This window comes from Aristolochia californica, unplaced genomic scaffold (assembly GCF_029961685.1).
Source record: "Aristolochia californica isolate CCGP_79_NKW_82.1479 unplaced genomic scaffold, dmAriCali1.0.hap1 SCAF_2, whole genome shotgun sequence".
In the NCBI taxonomy this organism is placed as follows: Eukaryota; Viridiplantae; Streptophyta; class Magnoliopsida; order Piperales; family Aristolochiaceae; genus Aristolochia; species Aristolochia californica.
The window spans coordinates 41,971,913-41,988,113 of NW_027181881.1; the positions used below are offsets into that span (position 1 = coordinate 41,971,913).

The following is a 16,201-nucleotide window of genomic DNA, read 5'->3' on the forward strand; positions in this document are numbered from 1 at the left end:
TGGAATGCCTCCTGATAAGACCGAGGAATAGGAACCAAAGAAATAGAGGCAAGGCAGCGATAACCAAGATTGATCATACATAACTTTGCCAACCAAGGACATAAAACATGATCAATCATATCAAAGTCATTGATCGATCATACTTGTTATCACTACCAGTGGGAATTGTGATTAATTGATCATACCATATACATTGATCGGTCAACTTAAAATATCATACCCAATAGGAAGATATTGATCTGTAATATAGCAGTTGCACACGATTGATTGATCAATGTAAAATCAACTTTTTGAAAACGAGCAAAAAGAGGTAGTTTGGCGTAGGGAACTTATAAATACCCCACCAAACCTCCCATTGTGAAGTTAATGAACTTTTATTGGCATACCTACTTCCATTTATTCTCAATCATTTGAAAATCCTTCTTAAGTTCGATTTTGAGAAAGAGAGAGTCACACCTAGCAAAAACTTTGCACTTCTTTCTCATTCCTTCTCTTTGCATTCACATTAGTTAAACTCCTACATTCCCCATTGTGCATCAAAGGATGAAAGCTTGGAACTCTCAAAGGAGAAGCGTATCTCTCCAAATTCAAGGGAGTAAGTTTTACATTTCTTTGTAATTTTTATTTTCTGATAGGTTCATCTAGAACCTTGATAAATCTAGATAGAAAGGGCCCACTAGAGCTAAAATTTAGCGAATCTCTTGGGGAGATTAGTTTGTAATCGTGTGTTTAGCATACACATGAATTGAAGGAGAGTCAAATCAATTTCTTGTAATTCCAAGCTAATAGAGCAATTATTAGTAGAATTTTCTAAGCACAGGTTCTTAGGCGGTGAATACCAATAGGGGAACATTGATAACAAAATATTTGTTGTTCAATTGTGATGTGTGAATTTTTTCCTCTTTATTTTCATTTTTATTTGGTTTAATTCTTACGCACCTTAAGTCTTAAAACTTAAAAAAATAACCCTATTGAGAAGCTACTTAGGCCAAAATAAGCATTCACTTTTCATCAATCTGATAGATAATACCTTAGTAATTCTTATAATCATCCAATAAAGGTAGCCTTGGTTGACTCTCTAAGAGTCAAATCAGTTACCCAAGAATACTTGATTTGTTACTTTGGTACAAATCAGTTTGGTATTCCTATCCAAAAATTCTTATAATCCACACTCTAAGATAGTTGCTTTGTTTTCACTGCTTAACCTAAAATAAATTGGATTGATTTAGAATGTGCTAGACATGTGAAATAAAGCAAGGTTATCACTATCCAAGGATTTAGTTCAAAAGTCAAATAAAATTGAGACTATGGAAGTTTGGTGCCTCCAACCTCAAACTAAAAGCAACAATTCAAACCCTTCTAGTTTGAGAAGTTTGAGTAAAATTTAATATTCAAATGATTTTTGGAGACAAATCAATGCAAGTTGGTCATGAGGATTGAAAGTGGTTCTTGTGGAATTAAGCTATCTTAAAAAATTAAGTACTTCACATTAGCTAAAATTAAGTATTTCACATAAGCTAAAATTTGCATAAATTTGCTAAAATTAAATATTACGAGTGTTTTGAATCTTCTTAATGTAAATCAAATTTGCCTACTTAAGCTAAATTAGATTTTGACATTCTCCCTTTCTAGAGTCCTGAAGATCTCAATGGTAAATAGTATAGATGAATGAAATGATATTCACAAAGCATATAGGTCCAGAGGTAGATGATAAATCTTATAAAATTAGACCAAGCTAAAATTGTAAATCATGTTTTCAGAGCGGTGGGACTCTCTTTTGAGTCTCAACCAATCTCATTTTTTGAGCATGAAGTCATATTTGTTAATACGTTGCTACTCAAAGATACATTGAGAAATCCAAACCATATATGCAAATTACATAAAATTTTGTGTGGTTTGAAGCGATTCTTAGAGCTCATGAAGTAGTGAATTCTTAGAACAAAATCTATAGAAAAGAGGTGTAGATAAAACTTGTTTTCCTAATGTCATGAAGAATGAAGTTGAGGGGTGAACTTTCATTCTTCCCTGGACTTTAGGTGGTTCAAAGTAAAAATAGAATTTAAAACCTATTAGCACACTCATGAGTTCATCCTTGAAAGTTGACTATGATTACTTTGGTAAACCCATAGAATCAGAAACCATATCGAAACATATTAGGGTATCTATCTTTCTTGGCAGCTAGTGAATTATGCTTATAGTTTTGCTTATGCAGTAGATTTTGATCAGATCCTAGAGAATCACACCTAGTGGTTGTAAAAATATTGGCTTAAGGATGAATTTGGCTCACCAATCTTAGTTCAAATACATTAAAATTGAACACTTCACTCCACAATTGGTTAAATTAGGCCGATCAAAATTGAATTTGTTCCTACCAAAAAACCATGAGCGGATATTTCTACAAGCCCTTAGAAGTTAATTGATTCTCTAAGCTAGACAGAAAATTAGGTATGAGCAACCTTCCTTAGCCTAGGTAGCTCAAGAATAGTGACAATGAAGGGTGTTGCCATTAAAGATTTAATAATTTCATTCAAAAGGAACAATAGACTACAAAACTATTACATTTAGACTCCAAACAACCTCTTTCCTTTATTGTTTTTGTAATATACTTAAGTATACAACAATATAAATAAACCGAACAAAAACCGAATTGAGCTTGAACAATTTACGAGCCAGCTTCGCTTAATGCCGCCCCCTACTAAGCATATCCATTTGGAAAAGTAACTTTTTTTTTTACAGAAACCACATTCTTGTGAGTTTGGCAATCCGTTTTCATAAGACAGCATCTTCTCAAATGTCAATCCTTTTCTTAGTTTTATTGCAACAATAAAAAGATGGCTGGGAACCAATTGAGATGAAACATTTTTATTACCTAGAAGCATTACAATGTAGTAGTACACAATGACAATTACCTAAATTCCTCTCACACATGCATACCTTACCACTTTCTTAACAGTCAATCCTTATGAACCTTACATACAGGAGATACTCACGACCTCCGCTTACATGGAAAACTCAAACCTTTATTTATCTAGCCGGGCTCCAGGCTCAAACAGTAATGCAGTAGTTATTTAGTGGCCTACTTAATTAATCAAACTTGTTGATTGAATTAAAAGAAAAATATATGGAATTTCTAATACATGCTCACTATTATAGAGAGGATCTTAATCTCTCACTTTCTGTGCGTATATGGCTCCTGGTGATATCTTTCAGAGTAGGGCAGCCAGTGAGAGCCATGGTGAGGTCAAGTTCATCTTTCAGCATCTGCATAACCCTTACAACTCCAGCTTCTCCACTTGCTGCTAATCCATAAGTAACAGGCCTCCCAACCTATGAATGTGGTTTTGTAAAAGATGAAAAAAGTGGTTAGAGAGGCTGAAATTCAACAGTAATGTCACATAAATTGCAAATTCAGAAAAGCCTACCAGAACAGCTTGTGCACCAAGAGCCAAGGCTTTGAACACATCAGTTCCACGCCGAATTCCTCCATCAAAGAGAACGGGTATTTTTCCTTCAACAGCTTGAACCACCTGCAGATTTGAGATAACTAAGAATTGCAACTGCACAGGCATTTTGACCTTGGATGTGTTCTCTGACACACAGTGGATAGAGAGAAAGAGTCACTGGAGCACTAAAACAAATATGCAATGAAATGAAAAATGGACCTGATGGTAAACTGAATAAAAGAGCCTTGCATCTGTAGCAGAATCTCCACTGAATCAATTTACATTTTACATCTCGACCAAAATGAAGTTTTTCTTTCTTTTTCCTTTGATATGAAAAAGATGACCTAGCTTGTAGTTTGATCCCTTGGTATAAAATCTATCTTACATTGGGTCGTTTAGGGGCAACAAATATATTTACCTCTTCCAGGACAGTAATAGAGGCTGGTGAGTAATCAAGCTGGCGAGCACCATGATTAGAGACTATGACACCCTCAACGCCTACTTCCACTGCTTTCCTTGCTATCAGTGACATAACCAACAACTTGTCAGAATATCTTCGCAATCATTTCTCGCCAGAAGATGACAAGTATGTAAATGTGAAGGCCATCAACTGACCATCTTCAGCAGTGAGCACACCCTTGATTAGTATTGGCAAGTTTGTAATGGATCTCAACCATTCTATGTCCTGACAAATGATCATGCAACTAATATAACTAACAAGAAATCACATTTTACACTGAATAGGTTCTGAAATTATGTAACCACTTTTCTTCTAGTTCTTCCCTATTAAAATGGTACTGAGGAAAACCAGCTGCAAGTTAGTATGATTTGGTCTGACTCTAACAAAATAATGCAAAGGTGATCCCATTCAAGTCTCTTTGATACTTTTCAGCACCCAAGAGAATTCAGCTACCTTCCAGTTCAGAGATGTGTCCATGAGCTGAGATGCAAAAGCTTCAAGGCCAGAGCCACCTTCCTGCAAAAATCAAAATACAACAGAAGAAGTGACAATAAGTGAAAATCATCTCTAGTAGCTTATCTAATTATTTTGGAAAGATAGTTTGGCAAAAAAAAAAAAAAAGAGAGAAAAATGTTTTTTTGCCAGTAATTATGCAAAACACCAATGTAACTTTTTTTTTTTTTAAGGTACTGATAGAATTCTTGGAGGGCCAAAAGACTCCAATTCACTAAGTGAAATGATCCTTCATCATCCAACATCAACATTTGGTAGCATAATTTTATACAATGGGAAAAAGGCTCACATTAAAAAGTGTTAAAAAGTGCAGTTGGGTTATAAGGTTGAGTAATGGGCCTTTTAAGTGCTTAGTCATTTTGGAATAAAACCGAACTGAATCCAACAACGTTATCAAAGCAGGATGGGTGTGAGGCCAGAAGCCCAGTTGTGAGTTTGTGCTCCATGTGTGTTGTCCATGTCTCAAACCCATTATGTGTGTAAGCTTGGATGTGGGGGGAGGAGGTAGAATGAAAAAGGACTCAAATTAATAGGTGATAAGAAGTGTAGATGAGCAATAGGCCTTAGAATTTGGCTAGTCATTTTGGAATGAAAACAACCTTACTCCAACAGATTTTTCATTCAATCAGAATAGAAAGATACTGCCAATTCTGCATGTGGGTAGAACAGGAAGCACATCATAGAATTTGAAGAGAAAAAGTAAGATACAATTCTACTCACTGAATCAACTTCCACAGACACTAGACCTTCAAGATTCCTTAAGGGAGGGACCACCAGCCTGCAGTACGGACAAGAGTTGGTATTAGTTGACCTTACACGAACATCTTATTTTTCATGCAAAAAACAAACCTAAATATTACTTGTTCTTTATATCCAATTCCCTTCTACCAAGCCTAGGAGCGTCAGCTGTGAGAACAATAGCCTTGAACCCATTTCTCTCAGCTCTCTGCACTAATGTAGCTGCAATATCTCTTTGCCTGTAAACCTGCTCATGAAGAAAAGTAAGACAATGGGAAGGTTATTCTAAATTTAGATACAATCTGCAAACAGAGGTAGTGGCAAAAAAAAGGCAAAAGAATGTTCACACAGCTACAAATTTGTAATTCTTACATATAACTGGTAGAACCGAACTCCCTGACTACTGGATGCAACCTCCTCAATGGTCTTCGATGATGAAAAAGATAGGACCTGAATCAAAATTTTGAATTATTTTAGCATTAAAACGAGAAAGATAAGCAGACGATAACACTTTGAACAAGTAACCACTAACCAAGAAAGAGGAAAAAAAAAAAAAAAGAATTTGCACACCATAATAGTGTTACTTGCGGCTGCAGCTCTTGCAGTTGCCGTCTCCCCTGGCATTGACAGAAAACTATGTAATTATGAACTAATTATACTTGAATCTCATATTTATGCGATTGTCAAACTTACAGACCTTCTGGGTGTGCCAGTTCGTGCATTCCAGTTGGAGCAATCATGATTGGGGCTGAAATTTTGTGACCCAATATCGAGGTTGACATATCTATACTGCTCACATCCACTAGAACTCTTGGTCGAAACCTGAGAAACAGATTTAATAGGACAACGGATGGGTGCTAGGCATAAACTTATACGTGAGTCAGGAATTAATAACAAAAACCAAATTGATCTAAAAAGACTTACGTGATTCTTTGAAATGCTGCAACATTTTCCTTCAAGGTATATTGATCCTCGGCTCCTCCACGGAAGTAATCATAGTTTATCTTTGGAAGGGCTTCCCAAGCCAATTCTTCAAACTCGTTTACATTGACTGGATCCTTCGCCATGACTTTCGGCACAAGTGTCTGTCAATTTTCGAAGAACACGAGAGCCAACTTGATTATTATACCCAGAAAAGCCTTAGACTGATGAGTTTCCAGTTAACAGAATTAAAACTATTTCAACAACTATTCATATACTCATCCGCTATTAGTTGAATAGTTGAACCAGCTCAACTAATCAATCGAGGCTTATTTCGCTTGTCGAGCAGCCAACTCCGTCCATCCGCTCTTTTTTCTTCCTTCTTCCTTCCACTCTTTAATGAAAGATGACAAATATCGATGAAAGGTAAAACATCTACACACCTCTTTAGCAGTGTTAACTTAAAGACTCTATCGGAACGACAGAGCTCTCAAATTCATCGAAACCGCATAAATCAAATTAATCCATAGTGTGGAACAGAAGCACCCATTATTAATGGCAGAAACAGTTAACTAAGACAGTGAGTGACAATCAGAACTTTGTGAATCAGTGTTTCGATATGCTGGCAAAAACAAACAGCAATTAATTCTGAAATTCGCATTGATATAGAGCAAAGAGATCATGCAACAACAGAATGGTGAACAAAGGAATTGCGATGAAAATAAAATACCTTCACAGGAGAAGAATCAGCAACAGCAAAGAATTTGCCAAAAGAATGAAAATGGAAAGAGGGATGGAGTGGAGAGGCGGGAGGATGCCTGGCTGCAACCCAAAACCAGTTTATCTAAGTTGTTAACAGCCAGGTATCATAGTCCTTTGTAAAAATCAAGAGAAATTTCAGCAATGTATCATTGTCCTTTGTAACAATCAAGAGAATTTTCAAACGATCCTAAAAGTCTTCGTAGAGAACTTTCCACGAATTCCCTGCCAGAGTTTTGAGTTGTATATTACAAAAATACCACCACATAATGAATCAAAGGAGGACAATTAAAATATTTTTTAAAAAGTGGATAATTAAAGACAAAATAATATTACAATTTAGTCAAGGAAACAAAAGCAAACGCAAAATACTTTTTTTTTCTTATATTTAGTAATCTCCAATAACCAATAGAATTCATTTCGTGTCCCTAATATTTTTGAAATTTTATTTAATTAAAAAATTTTAAACTATATATTCTTTTTAGAAAAAAGTCTGAGCTGCCATTTCTAGACTTTGGTCCTAGTGTCTACGTAAATCAAAGTCTGTGCCTTGTCCTATCGAGTCCATGAAGGCGGCTTTGACGGGTTTGGTGAAAACCGGGGCTAAATCAATGGAAAATTCGAAGATTTGAGTTATTGAAATAACCAAGAGATGGCAACATCGAGGCTGAATAAGAAGAATTTGTTAACATCAACTTCTGAATATTCTTCCAAGGAAGTAGTCGTGTTCGTTCATTTATGTAAAGTGTGTAAATTTCTATTTTCCTTTAAGATTATGTTATTAGGTTAAGATTTATAAAGGGTTATATCCTTAATCAAATCAAAATTATAAATTTAATTTATCTACAAATCTGTCTTTATCTTTAATCTTTTTATCTTCAGCACTCCTACTCAAATTGGAGTGTATGTTAATGAGAGTGATATCTCAAATTGGGACGAATTCAATGTTTTAGTGAATAAATCTGCAGATAGGCTGTTGGTTCATATGTGTGTTGTCTTGATCATGTCTGTTTGAATTTTTCCATGAACTAAGTGATAATTAATTTTAATGTGTTTGGTTCACTCATGAAAGACCGGGTTTAAGGCAATGTGTATAGCAACTTGGTTGTTACGGTACAACATGACCGGGTGAGTATGTTTGATTTCTAAGTCCTTCAAAACATTCTTCAACCAAGTAATTTCGCAATATGTAGTAGCCATAGAACGATTGTCTGCCTCGGCAATTGATCAAGTCATCGTTGTTTGCTTATTTGTTTTCCAAAAAATGAGTGATTTTTCGATAAATATATAATACCCTATTATTTACCTTTATGTATCTTTGCAACGAGCTCATTTTGCATCACAAAATGTATTTAATTGGAGTGTACTTGTGGAGGATAACAGAATATCCTATCCTGGAGTTTGTTTTAAGTATCTAAGGACTCTATGTGCTATGTGGTTTTTTCATAAATTGGCTGAAAACATGGATGACGTAAACTAAATCTGGTCTAGTAATGGGCAAATAGATCGATCTTCCCACAAGACGCTTGTATGATGAAGGATCATTTAGGAAGTCTTTATTGAATTGTGCAAGAGCCAAGTTTTGCTCTATTAGGAACTTTGTAGGTTTATCACCTAATAATCCAACATCTTCTAATATCTCCAAAGCATATTTCCTTTGGGAGAGTGAAATTACTTTTGAAGACCTTGTTACTTCTATGCCCAATAAGTATTTGTGTTGACCAAAATCATTAAGTTTGAATTGTTTGGATAATAACTATTTCACATATTCAATTTGGTGCAGATTGTTACCTGCTAAAATTACATCATCAACATACACAAGTATTGTCGTAAAACTTCCCTTAAGGGATTGGACGAATAATGAATAGTATGTCTTTGATTGATGAAATTCAGCAGTTTTTAAGGTTGTGGAAAACTTCAAAAAACACTATCTAGAAACTTGTTTCAAGCAGTATAATAACTTGTTAAGTTCGCACACTTGAGTCTCCCCCTTTCATCCAAAACCTGGAGGAATTGACATGTATACATATTCATCAATATCAGCAAGTAAGAACACATTTTTTACATCAAGTTAGTGAAGTTGTCATTCTTGAATAGTGAAAATATTAAGTAGAATACTTACAACAACCAGTTTGGCAACTGGAGCGAATGTCTCTTGATAATTGAGTCCTTCAACCTTTGTATCCTTTAGCAACCAAGAAGGCTTTGTTATGCTCGATGGTTCCATCGGATTGTTTCACATTATATACCCATTTACAACCAATGGGTTTCTTGCTAGGTGGAAAAGATATAAGTATCAATGTATGGTTAGCTTATGCATGACTTGATGCCATTTAAGATCCCTCATGGCCTGTAATAAACTAGTTGGTTCTTTAGTAATGGTTAATGAGTTGGCAAATTTTTTATGAGAGGTGGATAACTGGGCATAAGAAAAAACTTGAGAAAGTTCATAAGGTGTACTTGATGTTGTGATCATGCTAGAGGTAGATGATTGTTCAGGCCATGATGGTAGGATCACTTCCACATAAATTTTTTGAAGGAAACTTGGTCGCTTAATTGGTCTGGTAGATAGGCGACAAGTAGAGAGTGGCATGGGAGTGGGAGAAGGTATGTGAGAAAAATGAACATTATCAATATTTATAATTTCATAACTTTCTGACTAAGTAGGTGTGTCTGGTATAGAATTATCATAAAAAGTGGAGGTTATAGGAGGGTGAATCATGAGACTCTCAATGGCAGCAGAAATGTGTATAAGAGGGAATTCTTTTTCAAATAAAGTAACATATTAGGATACAACTATATGCTTAGTATGAACATAATAACAATAATAATATTTTAATATTTTAATATTTTAATAAAAATATATTTAAGATTAAGTTAAGTATATTTTAATATATCAGTTGCTATTAATTAACTTTATTACTTTGAAGTTGGGTTCATCTCACTTTATTTCAATAAAAACTCATTTAACTTAGATCAATCTAATAATGGAAGTTTTAAAATTATAATTTATAAAATTTATAAAATTATTTCAAATAAATGACTATATGATAATATATTATTAAATTTTGTATTATTTAGATAATAAATATTTTAATATTTTAACTAATAATCCATTCTTTATTATTATAAAGGATTGTGAAGGTAACTATAATTTATTAATAATTAATATTAATATATTAGAATAAACCTTATTATTGTACTAATTTTTTATTAATTTAAGATTAATGAAAGTATAATTAAATTATCAAATGAAATTATTTAAATACATTAGTCCATAATTAAGGTTAAATTTTATTGCACTTTACTTAAAGATACACATTTATCTAAATTTACATAAAATAATAACTGTATTATTTAATTCAAATTTATTCATAAGTAATTGCTATTTCTCATAAATGACTAATATGATTTATTATTAAATTTAAAATTTAAAATAAAAAATTCTTAGTTAGTTTAATTAATACTGTTTTATTACAATAAAATAGTTTGTAATATAATAAAATGATAATATAATAGCTAAGAATTACTAAATAATATTTATTTTAATTATTTGAATATATTTAATTTTTTATATTAATATTGTAATTTTATTGTTTAAAAATTTGTACTGAAATTCTAGTTATCTCATTAACTTTGGAATTCTATATTCAATAAAATATTTATCTTAGAATCTTATAATCAATTATAAATTTCTAATAAAATTCTAATATACCAATTTCCAAACACAAGTGCAACACAGCTGCCTGTCCACTTCCACCAACTAGCGGGACCCAAGTTCAAGAAACGATTCCGACGTCTAACCTGTTGGTGTGACTTCCGTTGGCTCTCGGAGGGAGTTCACTCTATGCTTTTCTGTGGCTTCGACGCTTCAGATGGGAACGGGAGACGGAATTGTAAAATTTTATTACTTGGAGAGACACTTTGTCGGGGAATCCACTCTCCGGCAACGATGAGACTGAGAAATGGAAGAAAATTATGTAATTACCAAACTGCTTAATGGGTTTTGTATTCTTTATTTTTTTAGTTTTGGCGTGGGGAATTGGGATCTTCATGTTCTTCTATCTTCCAGTTCGAAGACAGATTTTTCGGAAAGACTTTAGATCCCGGAAGCTCCATGTTACGCCTAATATCATAGTTTATGACTTCAATTTGGTCTACTGCCAGTTATTTCACTGTATTTTCTTTTGCCTGATACCAAAGTCTATGGTTCAAATCCCTACAATTTGGCGGATTTTCACTTTGTATTCATTTGGAGAACTGAGTGAAGCAACAGGATAAGTCATACCAAATGCACTAAGGGCAAGGGTAAAGTTTGTCAGCTGGAAAGCTCAAGTGACTTCTGTTGGCTCTCAGAGGGACTATCACTGCTCAGGTAAAGTTTGTCAGCTGGAAAGCTCAGGTGACTTTCATAATGATAAAAAATAGGGTGTTTTCTCCGGCACCTTTCCAAACTTTCCACCCACATGATTGTTAGCTTCGTAATTAGATCCTAACACCTCACCATGGTGTAAAGTTACCTACTGAGCTCTTCTCTGCAACCACTAGGTGTCAATTTCTTAGACTGTTGGGTTGTGGAACAAGACAAGTGACCCATCCTAAACATCATATATGCATCTATGTTTTTATACCATTTTGCTTTGTGTTCTTATAAAAGTGAAGTATTATGTCGTACAACTAAAAATCAAATTTGCCTCTTGTGGTTAATGTTTAACTATATATTATCTGTTCTAGAAGTCATTCATGTTCTCATGTGTTTTAATTACCTGAAGTTGTCAATCAATGTGCTACATATAACCTAGGTGTAAGTTTCCCACTTGTGTGCTTTTAAAATCACCGACCTGTTTATCAAGCTGCTCATATTCTAATCTGGTGCAGGTTACAAGACCTGTACCATTGGGCGCTGAAGAAAGAAAAGCATGTTCTACTTGCTTCAGTGTCACATATTGCAATTGAACAAGGTGAGGAAGGAGTTGGCGTCAGGCTTGTGCATTCTGAAGCATACATGATCATATATGTACCTGAATATATTCTTCACACTGTGGAAGTAAATGAATTGAATTTTGTTACTGTGAAATATTGAGAGAAATAGGTTCCCTTAACAAATATGTTACTTTCTTGTTACTTCCCACATCTAAATCTGTCAAAGGTTCAGCTGCCACCTTCCCTACTTGTTGACCTCATATTCTTATTGTTCTTAATAGGATATCTACAGTCATATTGGCATCTACTCTGTCAGAATCGAAAACACTGGTGTCAGAAGACCTGCAAGTGATGATGTCAAATCCAGGTTGTGGATATCTTCTCTAAGTCAATTCTAGTAAGGTTTCTCATTCCACTTCTTCAAGTTGGGTGTCTATAATGTGTATGCGCGCAGGTTGAGGGAGAGTTTTGAAGAATTTAGGCTAATAGGGTAAAATTATAACTTTACCCTAAAGTTCTGTATTTTCCTTCTTCAGCTCTCCTCTCGATCTAACTCTGTCTCCTTATTATCCTTTCTTCTCCTTCCTTCTTTCTCTTCTTCCAACTCTACACATCTATATCAAAAGAGTTCTTAGAGGTTAATTAATGGAATCATAGAATCTAACAAGAGGAACAAAAAATCAGAGACTAAAATATGGCATCTTTATTACCTGAAAGCATTACAATGTAACACACAAATGACAAATACTTAATCTCCTTTGATACATGCATACCTTCACACTGATACAAACACTGGTACAAAGGTCGTGGGCTATGAATACCTTCACACTGATACAGATACTTAGTTGCAATCTCTGTCACTTATCATCATTACATGCAGGAGATGAAAGCCACTACTCTCTCCCTGTTATTCTCATCTGTACCTATGGCTTCATTTATCTAGATATGCCACTGGGCACAAACAATAATTGAGTAGTGATTTAGAGGTCCCCTTTATTAATCAAATATGTGGTTTTTCAAGTAAACAATAGAAAATATGTGGATTTTCAAGTAAACAATAGAAAATATGTGGAATATCTAATACCAGCTTCACACCTCCTTGTTACTATTATAGAGAGGATCTTAATCTGTCACGCTCTGTGTGTACATGTCTCCTGGTGATATCTTTTAGAGTTGGGCAGCCTGTAAGAGCCATGGTGAGTTCAAGTTCATCTTTTAGCATCTGCATAACCCTTACAACTCCAGCTTCTCCCCTAGCTGCTAATCCATATACAACAGGCCTCCCAACCTATGAATGTGGTTTTGTAAAAGGTGAACAGAGTGGTTAGATGAGCTGAAATTCAACAATAATGTCACTTCATTGCAACTTCAAGAAGGCCTACCATAACTGCTTGTGCGCCAAGAGCTAAGGCTTTGAAAACATCAGTTCCTCGCCGGATTCCTCCATCAAAGAGAACAGGTATTTTTCCTTCAACTGCTTGGACCACCTGATAGGAAAAGAATCATCACCTAGGTAGTAGTTTTGATCCCTTTTTAAAAAAAGCTATCTCGCATTGGGTCTTTTAGGGGTAACAAATATATTTACCTCTTCCAGAACAGTAATAGTTGCTGGTGAATAATCAAGCTGGCGAGCTCCATGATTAGAGACTATGACACCCTCAACGCCTACTTCTACTGCTTTCCTGGCTATCAGTGACATAACCAACAAATTTTCAGCAAATCTTTGTTGCCATTCATTTCTCACCAGAAAATGAAAAATATGGAAATGTGAGGGCAATAAACTGACCATCTTCAGCAGTGAGCACACCCTTGAGTAATATTGGCAAGTTTGTAATGGACCTCAACCATTCTATGTCCTGGCAAATGACCATTCAACTAATAATTAACAAGAAATAAAGCACAGTTTACACTGCATAGATGAATGAAATTATCGAACAATTTTCTTCTTGCTCTTCCCTATTGAAATGTTTTTGAGAAAAACCATCCAAGAGCTAATACGATTGTTGGTAGAGAAAATATGCAATGGTCATCTTGGTCTGATATGTTTGATACTTTTTAACTCCAAAGGGAGAGGTTAGCTACCTTCCAGTTTAGAGACAGGTCCTTGACTTGAGTAACAAAAGCTTCAATGGCAGAGCCACCTTTCTACAGATATGAAAAACAAGCACATTACAAACTTCATTTTCCAACATCAACACTTGATAGTTTTTTTTTTTTTTACTCAATCAGAACAGAAAGATACTGCCAACTCTGAAAGTGAGCAGAGCATCAAGCACATTACATGATTTGGTGAGAATTAATAAGACATAAATCTACTCACAGAATCAACTTCCATGGATACAAGACCTTCAAGATTCCTAAAGGGAGGAAGAACCATCCTGCAGGAGCAACAATAGTTTGAATTACTGGACCTTACAAGAACATATTCCAAGTGAAGATCAAAACCCAAATCTCACTTGTTCTTTATATCTAATTCCCTTCGACCAAGCCTCTGAGTGTCGGCTGTGAGAACAATGGCCTTGAACCCATTTCTCTCAGCTCTCTGCACTAATGCAGCTGTAATGTCTCTTCGCTTGAAAACCTGCTCATGAAAGAAGCAGACTGAGGTTGAAGCTGAAAGAGGGGAAAAAAAGTTCATAAGGCAACACAACTTACATATAACTGGTAGAATCGAACAGCCTGATTACTGGATGCGACCTCCTCTATCGTCTTGTAAGATGAAAAAGATAAGACCTGAATCAAATTTGTAAAATATTTTTGTTAAGGATAGTCTCGTATACAATAGTGAGTACAAAGATCTTATATTTATTAGTTGACAGAAGATGTTTCCTAAGTGGCTAATTATTTTGGAATAGATATGGTATTAGAACAAGGTTTTTATATGTGGGCATCTACTTAAATTATTTACGTGCTATCACGTGAGGGTTTTTACCCAAATTATCCATGTGCCTACACGTAAGGGAGAGTGTTAAAGAAGATAGTCTTACATACATTAGTTAGTACAAAGATTTTATATTTATTAGTTGGCAAGATACATGTAACCAGAGACCAAGAAAGAGGAAGAGAAGTATTTTCATACCATCATAGTGTTACTCGCTGCTGCAGCTCTTGCGGTTGCTACTTCCCCTGGAATCGACAGTACACTCTAGCAATGTTATAAACTAATTTTTTCCTTGAATCTCATACTTATTGAATTCCTAAACTTACAGACCATCTGGGTGAGCGAACTCGTGCATTCCAGTTGGAGCAATCATGATCGGCGCTGAAACTTTGTAACCCAATATCGAGGTTGACATATCTATACTGCTCACATCAACTAGAACTCTTGGCCGAAACCTGAGAGACAGATTTAATAAACTTATACATGAGTGACGAATTCATTACAAGAACCAAAATCTAAAAAGAGTACTAACGTGATTCTTTGAAATGCTGCAATGTTTTCCTTCAAGGTATATTGATCCTCGGCTCCTCCACGGTAGTAATCATAGTTCATCTTTGGAAGGACTTCCCGAGCCAATTCTTCAAACTCGTTTACGTTGACGGGATCGCCTGCCATGTCTTCCAGCACAGATGCTGGTATTACTATCACTGAAACGATCGGGTTTCAGAAAGAGTAGCCGGTGAAGTACCACAAGTGAAGAACACCAAACTTTATTACTGTTTAACTTCTGACTAAGAAAATAGTGGTGACGCAATTGGCTTTGGTTGATTTCACAGGCCATGTACTAACGTGCGCAAGAATCCAAGCTGTCTGGCTCAATTAAGCAAGGACACATGATCCTGTCACTAGAAAAACAAACCATTAAATGACAAATTATGGGCCCTAGCTGATGCACATCTGATCTGGTGAGTATTTGCATATAACATTAAATGACAAATTACGGGATCGCCTGCCATGTCTTCCAGTCCTTCTTTATTCTACAAAACTTGATTCAATCCACAAATTAGCAAACCGACAGATTAGAACATTGGAATATATAAAAAAGAAAAAATTCCGATCAACACACCTAATAGTAGTTTTAATACATTGGGTCTCAATGAGTATCAATCTCATCATTCTTAGTTGATGAGTTAAGTTCAAGTTGGTTCTTTGGCTGGGGTTGCTACCTTGGCTCTATTTTGTTTTCTTAATCATTTCACAAGTGATTTAATACATGGTCAAGAGTTGCATATATTTTTATTAGATTTGCTTGGCCTCGATCATCTTCTCTTAAGGCTCAGTTATTAAAGCCTTGGATTATATTGATTATTGAAGCTTCTTCTATATATATATATATATATATATATTGCGTAAGAGCCTTTGACTACACGAGAAGTAAAAGTGACCTCCTCAAAATTACCTGAGAGGGTTACAATCGTTTAGGAGGTTTCTCATTACTCGAGACCTTTTAGGACATCTAACCAAACCAACTCCACCTGTTGATGACGAGGACAACTTTTATAT

General features: G+C 35.0%; 2 protein-coding genes and 1 long non-coding RNA gene across 3 annotated transcripts; 1 reads left to right on the top strand and 2 right to left on the bottom strand.

Moving 5' to 3' along the window:
- Positions 1–2,846: 2,846 nt before the first annotated feature.
- LOC137955324 (peroxisomal (S)-2-hydroxyacid oxidase GLO4-like) lies at positions 2,847–7,039 on the bottom strand. The gene is made up of 12 exons (XM_068802221.1): positions 6,806–7,039; positions 6,079–6,239; positions 5,852–5,976; positions 5,725–5,771; positions 5,527–5,604; positions 5,277–5,401; positions 5,137–5,194; positions 4,357–4,419; positions 4,059–4,128; positions 3,862–3,962; positions 3,423–3,527; positions 2,847–3,327 (listed from the first exon to the last, which is right to left on the bottom strand). The coding sequence occupies exons 2-12, from the start codon at positions 6,219–6,221 to the stop codon at positions 3,148–3,150; spliced, it is 1,095 nt and encodes a 364-aa protein (XP_068658322.1). The 5' UTR covers positions 6,222–6,239; positions 6,806–7,039; the 3' UTR covers positions 2,847–3,147.
- Positions 7,040–10,674: 3,635 nt separating this feature from the next.
- Positions 10,675–13,694, top strand: LOC137954812 (uncharacterized). The gene is made up of 4 exons (XR_011113122.1): positions 10,675–11,209; positions 11,713–11,795; positions 12,039–13,216; positions 13,352–13,694. It is a non-coding gene; the product is annotated as an uncharacterized lncRNA (long non-coding RNA).
- LOC137954811 (peroxisomal (S)-2-hydroxyacid oxidase GLO4-like) lies at positions 12,759–15,313 on the bottom strand. Its single transcript, XM_068801715.1, has 11 exons — positions 15,171–15,313; positions 14,969–15,093; positions 14,837–14,883; positions 14,413–14,490; positions 14,214–14,338; positions 14,078–14,135; positions 13,840–13,902; positions 13,544–13,613; positions 13,343–13,443; positions 13,140–13,244; positions 12,759–13,045 (listed from the first exon to the last, which is right to left on the bottom strand). Exons 1-11 carry the CDS (start codon positions 15,311–15,313, stop codon positions 12,866–12,868), a joined length of 1,095 nt encoding a protein of 364 aa, XP_068657816.1. The 3' UTR covers positions 12,759–12,865.
- Between the last annotated feature and the right edge of the window lie 888 nt (positions 15,314–16,201).

Excerpts from the sequence above, each read along its gene's own strand:
- LOC137955324 (XM_068802221.1), bottom strand. The coding sequence starts at position 6,221 with ATGGCGAAGGATCCAGTCAATGTAAACGAGTTTGAAGAATTGGCTTGG. Across the intron at positions 4,129-4,356 it reads ACACATCTCTGAACTGGAAG|GACATAGAATGGTTGAGATC; the intron begins GTAGCTGAATTC and ends ATCATTTGTCAG. Across the intron at positions 3,528-3,861 it reads CTATTACTGTCCTGGAAGAG|GTGGTTCAAGCTGTTGAAGG; the intron begins GTAAATATATTT and ends TCAAATCTGCAG.
- LOC137954811 (XM_068801715.1), bottom strand. The coding sequence starts at position 15,313 with ATGGCAGGCGATCCCGTCAACGTAAACGAGTTTGAAGAATTGGCTCGG. Across the intron at positions 13,444-13,543 it reads TGTGCTCACTGCTGAAGATG|CCAGGAAAGCAGTAGAAGTA; the intron begins GTCAGTTTATTG and ends TGTCACTGATAG. Across the intron at positions 13,245-13,342 it reads CTATTACTGTTCTGGAAGAG|GTGGTCCAAGCAGTTGAAGG; the intron begins GTAAATATATTT and ends TTTTCCTATCAG.